This window comes from Colius striatus, chromosome 1, assembly GCF_028858725.1.
Source record: "Colius striatus isolate bColStr4 chromosome 1, bColStr4.1.hap1, whole genome shotgun sequence".
NCBI classification, from domain to species: Eukaryota; Metazoa; Chordata; class Aves; order Coliiformes; family Coliidae; genus Colius; species Colius striatus.
Window position 1 is genome coordinate 81025848 of NC_084759.1, and position 14217 is coordinate 81040064.

The following is a 14217-nucleotide window of genomic DNA, read 5'->3' on the forward strand; positions in this document are numbered from 1 at the left end:
GTTTTGTTTTGTTTTGTTTTGGGGTTTTGTGCTTTTTTCTTTCTGTATTTCTTTTAATTATTCTTCTCATTATAATAGTTATATGTTATTATTGTTGTTACTATTTTATTTCATTTTATTTATTAAACTGCTCTTAATTGAAGAGATTTAGTATTTTTTTCCCTCAGATCTCCTCTCCATCCCACTGCAGGGGGGAATACATGAGTAAGTGGCTGTGTGGTGCTTAGTTACTGGTTGGCATTAAACCATGACAAGTATATTGTGTATTAGATATTTACATAAATCTATCATAAATGCCAGAAAAAAAAATGAACTCTTCCAAGGTTGCTTATCAGGCTACCTTTGAATTTTGGTGAATTAATTATTAAATACTGCTTCTTATCATCTTTAACAGCTTGACCAAGCAAGCCTTTCTCTTTCATCTCGAGAGGATTACCTAGAAAACACCACAGAAGCCAAATCTGTAAGTATTAGGTGGAAATCAAAGTGATCATTTTTCCTCTTTTTTTTTTTCGTTGTTGCTTTTGTTTTGAGCCGTAAACTGAGAAGGGTTTGTGGCTTGTTTGAATTTGGGATTTTACAGGATGTCTTCTATCAGAAAACACCACCACTGCAAGCATCACCACCAAAAACACTTTTGCAAAGTTTATCAAATTAAGATTTTTGTAAGATTTGAGGTCTCTCTGCTTTTCTTCCTCCTTGGAAGGTGTCTCTTGAGTTCATCTCATTCAATGTCTCTGCTTGAGTAGGGCTGACCTCTGGAATATACTGCTAGTGATTGACCTCCAACTGGACTTTGTGCTACTGATCACAAACCTCTGGACCTAATCACTCAGCTCATTTTCAATCCACCTCACTATGCACTTCTCTAACCTGTAATTTTGCAACTTGGAGAACAACCGCAATGGCTCTCTCCTTGTCTACCAAGATATGAGATTTCCAGGCTGTTTAAGTATGACTACCCCCTCATAAATCCATGCTCCCTACTCTTGATTACTTTGTTTTTGGAAATAGTGTCCAGAATTATTTTATCCATCACTTTCTCAGGGATTGATATGAGGCTGAACAGCTTTTGTATGTTTCTGGATCTTCCTTCTTGCATTCTGTGAAGATAGAGGTCATACTTGATCTCTTCCAGACTTCAGGAACATCTCATAATAGCTGTAACCTTCCAAATATTATCCAGAGTGGACACACAAACAACTTTCTCAGCACTCCTAAGTGAAACCTATCAGACCTCCCAGACTTACTTATGTCTGCTTTTCTCATTAATCTGGTCCTGTTCCACTGAGGATAGGTCCTCCTCACTCATTATTTCCCTTCTGGTCTCAGCTGACTGGGCTTCCTGAAGGCCAGTCTTACCAGTAAGAACTTAAGTGAAGTTGGCATTAAGTATCTTGGCCTTTTAAATGTAATTTGTCTCTCTGCTCCATTTAGCAGCAGACTCATGTTCTCCCTAGCTTTCCTTTTGCTGTTATATACTTTTAGAATATTTTCTCATTGGTCTTCATATCCCCTGCTAGATTCAATTTCAGGTTAGCCTTGGCTTTCCTAACCATATTCCTGCAAGATTTGTTAGTAACTGTATACTCCTGGCTCACCTGTTTGTGCTTCTACCTCTTATATCATAGAATCATAGAATGGTAGGAGTTGGAAGGGACCTTTAGAGATCATCTAGTGCAACCCCCCTGCAGAAGCTGGTTCACCTAGATCAGGTCGCATAGGAACATGTCCAGACGGGTCTTGAAGACCTCCAAGGAAGGAGACTCCGCAACCCCTCTGGGCAGCCTGTGCCAGGGCTCCCTCACCTGAACAGTGAAATAGTTTTTTCTTATATTTAAGTGGAACTTTTTGTGTTCCAGCTTCATCCCATTACCCCTTGTCCTGTTGCTAGCTACCACGGAAAAAAAGGATGTCCCAGCCTCCTGACACCCACCCTTTAGATATTTGTAAATGTTAATAAGATTCCCCCTCAGTCTCCTCTTCTCTAGACTAAACAGTCCCAGTTCCTGCAGCCTTTCCTCATATGAAAGATGTTCCAGTCCCCTGATCTAGGTGGCCCTGTGCTGGACTCTCTCCAGAAGTTCTCTGTCCCTCTTGAGCTGAGGAGCCCAGAACTGGACACAGATGAGGCCTCACCAAGTCAGAGTAGAGGAGGAGAAGAACCTCCCTTGACCTGCTGGCCACAGTCTTCTTGATACTTCTTTCTTATGTTTGAGTTTAGTTAGCAGCTCCTTGTACACCCATCCAGACCTCCTACCACCTTTGCTTCTTTTCCTATTTGTGAGAATGGATCTTTTTTGAGCTTGGAGGAGCTCAAGTAGAGCTTTATGAATTCACACTGGTCTCTTACATAAAGGACAACTCCCCTTCATCTTTTCAGCTGTCCTTCCTAAAAATCCTGTATTTATCCATTTCAGCACTGCAATTGTGAAAGTTATCCCACATCTTTGTGATCCCAGTGAGGTCATAGCTCTGTAACTTCACACAGACTTCTTTACTCCTCCAATTTGTTTCCCATGCTGTGCACATTAATGTTAATGTATTTTCAAAGGAACACCAAGACGTGCTGATTCTTCAATATGGCCTTGAGAGCTTTTCTTAGGAGGCTACCAGATGTTAGGCTGTAAGATCTTCATGTCCTTCTTAGGCCCTTGCCCCTAACTAGCAAGATCAAGGAGAACACTACATTTGACCTCTGTTCCCATAGCCCTGTAGTCATGCTTGTTGCTTCCCAGGTCACCCCTGGCAATAGCATTGAGGCCTATAAGGAAGAGCAGCAGGGAATCATAGTCAGAGAGCTGGATAAGCCTTGGTAGCCTCTTCACAACATCCTGAATGCAAGACTCCCAGCAAACAGCAAATGTCTCTAGATGAAAAATCAGGTTGTCAGGTGTTAGTCTCTCTTACCACTGTCTTCTTCTAAGGGGCCAAGATTCCAATTGCTAGCACTCCTGGGTCCTCATCACTGGACCTCTAGCCTGTATTGGGATGGGAGTTTCCACTTTCCATCTTTGTAGACAGAGGCTCCTTCTGCTACAGCTGAAGATCTGCTCTTCTGAAGCTTCAGGGTCTCTAGAGAGGACCAGTTGATTTTTCTCATATACTCTGAGGCAATGTGATCTGCTGAACTCTCACAGCCCTTTCACTTTGCAGTGAAATGCAGTGCTACTCAGCAACTGCATGTCTTCTGCATGCTAGAAGACCGTATGCTCCAGTCTTAGCAAGAGGTCTCAGTCAATTAATGCAGCCTGAGACTTGGGGAGCTGTATCCTATCTTACAAAGCACCTTTGACCTTTATAATCACTGTTTGATCAAGCACAGCTGCCAGAATTAGCAGCTGCTGATGCTCTCCTCACTTTACCTTTCACTTGATCTACTGGCAGTGGGAGCCCTCCTGTCCCTTGAAAGAAACCCAGGAGTTCCCAGATCATGGAAAAAGTGCCCAGAAGCTCAAGACTGTCTCAGTGAAGCGAAGCCCAGAAGCTGCTGTGCCTGTGGGCTGCCTCAGTGAGCTGACCTCTGGGCCTGCCTCTTGGGCTCCATTAGGCCAGAAGACTGAGCATATTTCAAGAGCTACTGCAGGTTATTATAATGAAGTTAATCTCAATTCAGTTACTGAAGGGAACAATATTTCCTCAACAGGTTTCAAACATTCATTCCTTCCCCCACTTATAATTTCCCTGTTGCAGCTTAGTTCCTTGCTGCTTTTCTATGGATCGCAGTCACGAATCAAGAATGTTTATCGAAGGCTTTAATGTATTTGACAATGACAGCACAGAAATCACTACAGTAACATTACATACAGAGCATTTTGATAACATTTGTGTATACGTACACTCCATATACACTAAACTGTACTTTACTAGGATAGCCTGGGAACAGCAGGCCATATCACTGTAGCAGGTATCTGCATTGCAGGGCATGGAATGAATAGAGAAGAGAACTCAGTGAAGCATCCCTTTATCTCTCTATCTTCTCAGCCACTAAGCTTACACTCATACACAAGCAGTTCTTCAGTCCTACGCTGATTACTGTATAAGATGGCATAGAAATATTGGTGTACACTCATACATGTTGTCAGAGCTGTAAGTGTTGTCAGTCTAATCCAGAAGTGTCATTTGCATTTCCCAAAACTTATACTGTATGAACACAGCAGGTATTTCTGTTTGTCACACACAGTATGTTTACAGCATTATTTCTCCTTTTTTTATTGTGGTGACAGCAGGTGTTCATGTTGAAGAAAGCACAACTTTGTTGCTAGAAATGAAAGTACAAAGTATTATACTCCTTGCTTTACCTGGACATTTCTATTCTACTGCTACAGCTGTGCTCAAGAGCAAATCCAATGGTTATTTCACTCTTTTTGTTTCTTTACAGTACCGAGATGCCTTTTTGCAGTTCATGGTTGATACAGCAGTGCTCCTGGGTGCAAATGCTTCACGAGCTGAATCTGATATGAAGTCAGTTCTAAGACTGGAAGTTAAAATAGCTGAGGTTGGTAACCTAATGTGGAATTAAAACTGGCTTTTATTTAAAAAAAAGTGAAAACCTTTTTCAGAATGGAAAGCCATTATACCAACAGCCTTAGCGTTAGTGTCTTTTGGAAGACGAAGGAAAGGAGCAGAACCTGATGAAGAAAGGATGAACAATATTCTTGGGAGAAAAATAAAAACTTAGCCAAATATTCTTGATCCTTTCCATTGTTAAGATGTCAACCAAGCTTGATAGAGATAAGCCTGGAGGTGAAATGACAATGTTTGAGGGACGATGTGGAAGTGAGGTTCTTCAGTCTGCCATCTCAGTGGAGGCAGAGGATGGTGAACCATGTAGCAGCAAAGACAAAAGGGTTATTGGTGTGTTAGAAACCATGGAAGTGCCTGAGAATTGTCATGCAGGAATTAGCCCTTCTACCCCCAAAAAGGTGACAGGATCAGTAGCCCAACTGAAGTGGATCTATACCAATGCACTGGATGCCATTGTTGATGTCTCTCTAGACTTTAGTAAAGCCCTTGACATCATTTCCCACAGCATTCTCCTGGAGAAACTGGCACTCATGGCTTGGAAAGGTCTACTTGTTGCTGGGTAAAAACTGGCTGGATAGACAGGCCCAGAGAGTGACAGTAAATGGACTTAAATCCAGTTGGTGGCCAGTCACCAGTGGTGTTCCTCAGGGCTCGGTGTTGGGCCTGTTCTGTTTAGCCTCTTTATCTGGATGAGGGAATCAAGTACATTTTCAGTAAGTTTGTAGATGACACCAAGGTCGGTGGGAGTGTTGATCTACTGGATGGCAGAAAGGGATCTGGCAGAGGGATCTGGACAGGCTGGATTGATGGGCTGAGGCCAATTGTATAAGGTTCAACAAGGACAAGTGCCAAGTCCTGTACTTGCATCACAACAACCTCATGCAATGCTACTAGCTTGGGGAAGAGTGTCTGAAAAGCTTCCTGTGGAAAAAGAGCTGTGGGTGTTAATCAACAATCAACTGAATGCAAGCCAGCGGTGTGTCCAGCAGTGTGCCCAGGTGGCCAAGAAGGTCGATGGCATCCAGGCTTGTATCAGAAATAGTGTGACCAGGGAAGTGATTGTACTCAACATTGATGATGCTGCACATTGAGTACTGTGCTCAGTTTTGAGTCCTCACTAGAAGAGGGACATTGAGGTTCTGTAGTGTGTCCAAAGTGCTTTGAGGAGCAGCTGGGGGAACTCTGGTTGCTTAGTGTGGAAAAAAGAAAGCTCAGAGCGACTTTAACACACTCTACAGCTACCTGAAAGAAGGTAATTAGAGAAGTAAGCAGTGATCTCTTCTGGTAACAAGTGACAGGACAAGATGAAATGGCCTCAAGTTCCACCAGGGGAAGTTTAGATTGGATATTAGGAAAAAAACTTTCACTGAAAGGGTTTTCAAGCATTGGAGCAAGCTGCCTAGGAAGGTGATTGAGTCACCATCCCTAGAAGTATTTAAAAGATGTGTAGATGTGGTGCTTAGAGACATGGTTTAGTGGTAGATGTGACAGCATCAGATTAACAGTTGGCCTCTTTTCCAACTGAAATGATGCTATGATTTGGTGAGTCTATAATTTTATAGTTGTGTAGAGTCTGAATCACAGCTGTGCAGCTGTGTTGAAAATACATTACTGTGTATTCAAGAATCAGACTGGGATGATTATTTGAGGAACAGTCTAAAAGCAGTGCAAGACTGAGGTGGGACATTGGTGCTTGGTAGTGAGAGGACAGTTGTTGCAATAGCACCACAGTTAGCACCTGAAGTTCTTTCATAGGGCACCGTGGGAGAGGAGGATGAGAAACTTCATGAGTTTTAATTTAGGGAACCAATTAAATTCAGTAAACTTAAGCAGATTTAAATTTGGTACTCAGTTTAAACTCATTTACTTGATTTGTTGCTTCCTTGTGGAGTTTAATTTGTGTTAAACATTTCCAAGCTGAAGGAATGTTTCTGCTTTCCTGTATCCCTGTTTCAGTGTGGCTAACACAGGAGCCCTACCCCTGGGAGCTGCAAGTCCACTATTGTTTCCATTTCTAAAGTTAGAGAGAAGAGTTAGCCTCAATATTGGAAAACCAGCAAAAGTTAGGGCTTCAGACTTGACACTGATTTTCAGAACTGCCAGCTGAGCTGAGTATTTCTTCATATTGCCAAGGAAAAAAGCTATCTGCTGTGAAATGCTGGGTGTCCTATTAACAAAGACTGTTGCACATGACAGGGGATGCTGCAGATGACTTTTCTCTGAGTTCTGTGATTTCAGTATAGGGGAGGAAAGGAAGTGATTTTTCTGAATGGTGTGCAGAATTGAAGACCATCCACAATAGCAGTAATCCAGTGTTTGCATCTCCCTGATGAAAGAGAGGCGATTCTATCAAACCTCTAAAGAAAATCTAATATTCAGCTTCAATTATCTAGCATGGATGGGCTAATAAGCAGATAGTTCATCATAACCTGGTGGACTTGAAAACCAGAAAATGTTTCTTCTGTTTATTGGTGATGTGATAAGAAGATGCATCGCTACCTCTGGTAGCTCTAGCACTTTGCTTAATGAGTGTCTTAGAGAGCTTTAATCAACAAAGTATACAGGTGAAGCTGCCACATAAGATGACACGGGTCATGTAACAGCCCTCAGGACCAGTAATGCATACCATTATGCAAAAAGCCATACTTGCTCATGTTTACCTAATTTCCCTGTAGTATGAATAATCCTCCTTAAATATATCTATATATTAGACATGAGCCCAGGGACATGGATTGTTGTACAATCACTAACAAGCACAATGATTTATATAAATATCTTACTTTGATTTCAAAGGAACCCTATTTACTACTTAGGCTTTTACCATATGCTATGTTCCTCTGCGTTTGTTTTAAATGAACATCCATGATGGAGTACTTGTGTACTCAGGTAAAGACAGCAAGAACACGGGATACTTTGGATATAGGAAGGAGTATTATGCTTCAAGAAAGCTTGTGCTGTGCAAGGAAGATGTCAATTAGGTTTGAATTACTGGAGGAAGAGGGAAAGTTTTTAGAGGAAAGGAGCAAATAGATTCAAGAGGAGTAGAAAGATTTGTCAGATAAGTCAAATTTGCAGAGAGGGAGAAGAAATTATCATTTTTTTTAATTTGTTTTTTCTTTATGGCTTGAGCAATAGTAAAACCGCAGACACTGGAGAATTTTGGATGGAGAACTGTCAGCTGCCTGGTTAGTCTGGCATCAGTCTCCATCCTCTTTAAACTGCATAGTGTACAGCCTGTTGTACAGGATTTATCTTAGAGTGGGACTGGAATCACCACTGGGAATTGCTGTTTCTCTTGAAAGCTGAGAAATGTTTAACTATATCTTGTACTTGGTTTGTTTTTCTATTATTAGAAAAGGACTTGCTTTATATTTAGGATTTCTTTTGCTATATCTTTCAACACTACAGAGGATCCTGAGATCTTTTTCCTCTGGTCATCCAGATGAGAGGCCTGGTTGGTGAAAGTGTTAGCTTGTGTCTGGCCTATATACACAGGTTTCCTGCAATGTAAATCAGGATGGTGGGATAAAATAAGGAGAAACTTGTGTGTATCTGGCACTTTCCTCAGATGGAGTCAGGTCATAGCAAGAATATGTTCAAATTTAAGAGATGAGATGTGCTTCCAGCATATCAATCTCAGATTTGACCTTTTATACCATTTAGTTTGGAACTGACTTCTACCTGACATGATGGGATGGTTATGACATGATTAATGGTCTAGGTGTGCTTTTATATTTTAGAAATCAGCATGCATGTCTTCAGTACAGTCAGAGCTAAAATTGGTTTAATATGTTCAAAGAAGGCATGGAGCTCATTAAGTTCCCCAGTACTGAGTGAAACTGACAATGAACTGTGTTCCATTTCTCCTAGTTAAGTGCCATCCTCAGAGAGGTAAGTTAATGCCATGAGTGCTTGCAAAACAAATGGTGAGATATTTCTCCACTGGGATTATGATGGGCAGTAATGATGTAAGAGTAGGTTCTTGCAAGATAATCCTTGTTTTGATGGGATTTTTTAATCTTTTATTGTTTTCATGTTGTTTTGTTTATTTTTTCCCACAGATCATGATCCCGTATGAAAATCGAACAAGTGAGGTGATGTACAACAAAATGAACATATCAGAGCTTAGTGCCATGATTCCACAGGTTAGTTGGGAGTAGTTGTGAAGTGATTGTTTTAATGTCTGACCTACATAATTGAAATTGCCTTTAGTGTGCAGAGAAGCATGTTAAAGGAATATCATTAGGAATGTGTGTACTCAGTTACAATATATGTTCTAAATGCAGCTGACTTTTCTGAGGCTTGAAACATGTGTAATGATACATTGCAATAATTTCTAAATTTTTAATAAGTAAAACTTTAAAATCATTAGTCTCAAAGGTGCAATTTAGTTAATAATCTGCTTTAATCAGCCTTCTCTTTATCATTGCAGTTTGACTGGCTGGGATACATCAAGAAGGTGATTGACACGAGACTCTATCCAGAGCTCAAAGATATAGATCCTTCAGAAAATGTGATTGTTCGTGTTCCCCAGTACTTCAAAGATTTATTCAAGATACTAGAAAATGAAAGGAAAAAGTAAGGATCCTATGACGATTTTACCCACACTTATGAGGGGACACCAAATACTGGGCTTTTCTTAGGTTTTTCAGATGCTTCAGACAGTCTTGGACTCAAGTCTCTAGGCAAAAGCTCTGTTTGTTTTTGTCTCAATGAAGATATGGATATTAGCTTGTGTGTAGCAGAGGAATTTGTAGTTTCCCCATTTTTTTTTTTTTTCAGAAAATACTGTTTACAGTAAAGCTGCTCTTTCAAGATCATTCAGCATCTCTTACTTGCAAAGGGTCTTGTATCTTGTGAAATCATTTGTGCTTGAAGAATACAGTTGTAAAATACAGGTAGCTTAAATTAAACATAGCAAGCGTGTTTTGCACAGGGAAGCAAGACAGGGCAGGGTGATGAAAAAGCATATGTGAAGATGACATCCCACTTCAAAACATCAATGTTGATGACATCTTAAGTGACTTCGGTGATAATTTGCCCTCTGCTGAGACTTTTTGCTAAAAGACTAATTCAGAAGCATTATTCTTATATTGTTACTCTATGTCTGTAGTGATAGAATGTTTAGATTACTTCATAATACCTGTAAAAATAACACAGAACAATAAGAAACATGAAAATGATTGATCTGCCTACAGGTCATCAAACATCCTTTCTTTGTAAAATTCAGACAAATATTGCTAGTATGCCACTAATATTAGAATCATAGAATGGTAGGGTTGGAAGGGACCTTTAGAGATCATCTAGTCCAACCCCCCTGCAAAGTCTTCTAAATGGTTTGTGCTGTCTATGCTTTGTATCTCAAAGTTAGTTACTTCAATGGGAATAAGGCAGTGACTTAGAGGGTGTGCATGTAGCAAGACAACAGAGAATTAGTTACTCCTTGTGTACAAATACACTTACACACAAATATAGCCTGTAACTACAGAGTAAATACCTGGAGACTTTTTCAATTAGGTTCTGATTGAGAGAAAATCTGAATATTCAAGAGGATTTAACACAGCCTGTATGTCATGACAGGGAGGCTATATAATAACCAGAAAGAATGGCAAAGTCTGTCCTCAGCAAAGTTCGAGATCAACTTCCTGACCACCATAGGCTGTGGGAGGTGGGCAAAAGTGGTGTCCAGTTTCCAGTATATTCATGCTGCATGTTTTAGGTTTAGGCACTTTCTGCTCAGCCTCAACACTAAGAAATTTGCATCACAAAATGTTAGGGATGGCAAGTAGTGTTAAATTCAACTAAAGCAGACTTCAAATTCTTGTACATAAAAATCCATCCAAACAGTCACTGCATGATAACAAAGATCATGTTTATCTCTTAGATGATAATGCTCATTACTTAAAATGTCATAGTCTGCTCCAGAGGTAACCTTGTTTTCTGGCCTGAGAAAAGGAAAAAATCATCTTAATGCAAACTCCTCTCAATGAGGTCTTAGCATTTCCCTGTAGGGTGAACTCTAAAAGCTTAACAAGGATATTTCTTCTAGGTAATCTCATTTGTCATTCTCTATATAATATTTTAAAGGTTAAATTAATGCAAACAACACGACTTTTGTTTGTTACAGTAAATATCTAGACCAATAAAATTCCTGGTAAAGCATTCAAAAACTTTAGATTTACTACAATGATTAAAACATTAATTAACTTCTCAACATTTCAGGAGCTGCAGCATCATTAGGAGAAGCAGATACATTCATCAAGTTCATATTATTTTCAGTTTTAAAATTTCTATCACTGAACTATAATTTTATTGCAAGAAATAAATACAAGGGGCCTTGTATGTCCCCTTCGCAGATAAGGACCTTACTATTCAAAATAACATAAAAAAATGATTCATGTCCCAGTAATCTGGCAAAGTACTCTGTGAGGTTTTTTTCAGTTGGAGGGAAGAATGGAGCAAACATTAAATCTGGCTACAGGAAATGATTCTCAGTGATGGAGTTGACAAATTGTATGGACTCACAATTATCGTATTTTTTAATACGATAATACGAGAACATGAGAACAATCTTGAATTGGAAAAACATTCATATGGCAACATTATTGGAGAACTGCACATTGGCAGGGTGTAGACTAAATTTAGTAGAACAAGTGTGTTATTTACCTGCTGCACCTATTTACCATCTGTTGTGTGGAGCTTGAAATAGGTGTGGTGGTGGGGTTCTGAGATCTGTCTGAAATTCCCAAGCCAGGGCACTGCCGTGAGCCCAACCCAGGACCATGACTTTCTGTAACAAGCTGTCCAAGAAGCTGAGTAAGTAGCCTTCAAGAGTTTCCATTTGTCCTGGGCTAGATAGGCTGAGTCACATCAGATGTTCAGTGCTGAAATCAGTCACACTTTTATAAAAAGTCTTTGGGGCTTTCCTCAATTTTTTAGTCTACCAATTAGTTTTTAATGGAGTTTATTACAGGAAGAGGTGTATGTTGAAAACACAGATGTAGCTGTGGTATAAATGAGATAATGGCAGAGCTCCAGTACAGCTGTGCCACTTGAGGAAGAAGATGGGATGGGGCTGGCACCGTTAGGAGCCCCTTGTGTCACTTCCCTGTTACCTGCATGCTGCTGCTTTATGTGAGCCATGAATAGAATATGGTAATTTTTGTCCTTGTTGGAGATGTTTGTAGCTGTTGAAGGAAGCAGCTTTCTGGTTCTCACAGATATCAGAATTAATATTTGGTTTCGTTTGCCTTACCTTACTCCATCTTTGCAGTATGGGTCAATAATAATAGAGAAGTACCCTCTAATTCCTGAAGCATAAAATCAATTTTCTTTAGAGAAGAATGGGGGCACTAGATCTCCTTTCCGAGTCTGCTTTTGAAAAATTAAAGAATTTAAAATAATTTTACTTGACCTAGTGCCTCTAGCAATAGAGGTGGAATTTTTTTGGTACTTATAATTTGACTCATGATTCAATTCTGAATACAATTTTCAAACAGATATAAAAATTTGTGAAGGGAATCTTTTTCATAAAATGTCAATTAATTTATCTATCTATCTCATATTAAATCTGTCCTCTTTAATTGCCACTATGTCTGTCAATTACAATATCTCAAACTCTCGGAATTTTACATGAGCAACCTACTTTATTCCCAGACACAGTAGAGAGTTCCTTAGTATATATTTATAAACTGTAGTATAATTTTAACTGTCCCAGCAAACAAGGTCTCTACCACTTCCTTTGGGAGTGTGTATCACAATAATGGTCATAATGGTTAAGAGAGAGCCTACACTTCTTTCTGTAACAGTAATTTTGAAGTTAAAATAGGGGACTGTGTACTGTACTCTTCTGAAAGGTTACAACAACAAATGCTCTGGTCTCGAAAGAGCAGAGAGGATTTGTGTGTTTTATTTGTGTGTGGGATTTTGCTCCATGTGAAGAAGTTAACTTCTCTGAGCCTCAGTGAGCTTATTTGTGAAACTGGTATAAAAGTCACCCCAGGATATGCACTGGAGATATTTAATAACCAAAACACGTCAGTTTTAAAACCAAATGAAGAGGAACAATTGATTTAAATTTGTAAAGTTAGGCAAAAAGGTGAAATTATTATCCCCAAAATAGGTAAGTAATTCAGATAAAATATGACTTTGATTTATTTTGAAAAAAAAAATAAAGAATGTAGCCCCTAAAACAAACAACAACAAACCCCCTCAAGCAAACTGACATACCTTTGGGCTTGAAGTAAACTTTCCTGTTGTTCTATACATTGTATACATCAGGGGATTTTAGTGTGACTGTAATCAGAAATTATTACAATCTTATCAGAGAGCTTGGTTTTAGAATGTGTCAGCCTTACCTCAATTAATTGTGGAATATTTTCTGAAACTGACAGCTGCCTTCATTACTTATACCTGATACAAAAGTTTTTGAGTTCTCCTTGATATTAGTGTTTTTGAATGTCACCTTCTTGAGACTTATCCTTTTCAAATTTCAATCTTTAATTCGCTACTAATTTGGCAGAGGTTCCCCAATGCAAACATAAGGACAAACACTGCCAAATGAGAACAAGAAGCACATGGAAAGGAGAATTGATTTTTTGATAGTAATTAAATACTGAATTGTAACACATAATTGGTTTATGATAGTGGTCTATTTAGCTGAGATTTTTTTACATAAGACTTTTGATCAAAATTCAGTCTGTAAACTTTTTAATCTGTAGGACTTGCGTAAATAGTGTTTTAGTTCCACAGAGTAGCTTCTGCAAGAGCATAGATGCTATTCAACTCTACTGAAATACCAAAGGCAGATAGTTTCAAGGCTTGTGGAATTTAAATAAGTTGAGCACTTCTAGGGTGCTTCAGTTGAAATTGAGGAAATTCCACATTGTCAAAATTCTAAGGGGAAAACCTATGCTTTCTAGTATTTCGTAGGCTGCAGTGAACTTTTAATGACCCTAAGCATTATCTCAAAGTGATTTGCTGATCTAAGCAGATCTAAGTGTTTGGGCTTTTGTAACGTGTGCTATGGTATACATGCACAATATTCAAGCTAAAATGCTTTTTCAAATATGTTTCATGATTATTGTGGGGATTTATGTGTACTATATGATATATCTGTATACTGAAAGAGGGAATATACCCTGTGTGAGAGTTGAGAATGAGTATAAAGGCAGGACATAAATCACAACAATTCTCTGGTTCTCTATAGAAGTTGCCACTGGCCACAAAGACTAGTGAGTATCAGGCATTTGAGGTGACATTTGGCTTGAGATTACACTCTCAAGTTTTCCTATGTGAAAGAAGTTGACCATATTTCTGACCTATAAACATATGTAGACTTAACTGATGAATAAAACAGGCTTTACCTAGGCTGGCAGTGATGCACAATTGCTATTGAAGTGAGTATGCACACTCATGCTAGCTTCAGTTCAGCTGCAGCAGTATGTGAGGACAGACAAGTAGATCAGCACTGCAGTGCACTGGTCTTCCCTGACACTGATTGCAATGCCTGACCAGACAGGTGCCCAGTGTGCATTTCAGACAGCCCACAGAGAGTGCACAGCCACCTAATGGATTTGTCTCCCACTTGCATTCACGCATGCTACAGGAGTTACTGGATTATGAGGTACTCAATCACTAAGACCAGCTATAGCTTGCCCTAAACCTTTCCCATTCTCACCTCTTCATCAT

General features: G+C 39.3%; 1 protein-coding gene across 1 annotated transcript in view; it reads left to right on the forward strand.

Annotated features, from left to right (window-relative positions):
- The window catches only part of PHEX (phosphate regulating endopeptidase X-linked), a 105623-nt gene that overhangs the window by 28780 nt on the left and 62626 nt on the right, over positions 1-14217 (forward strand). Inside the window, exons 6-9 of the mRNA XM_061988589.1 lie at positions 395-463; positions 4382-4498; positions 8589-8672; positions 8960-9105. Coding sequence (XP_061844573.1) covers positions 395-463; positions 4382-4498; positions 8589-8672; positions 8960-9105 — 416 coding nt within the window. The remainder of the gene's footprint in view (positions 1-394; positions 464-4381; positions 4499-8588; positions 8673-8959; positions 9106-14217) is intronic.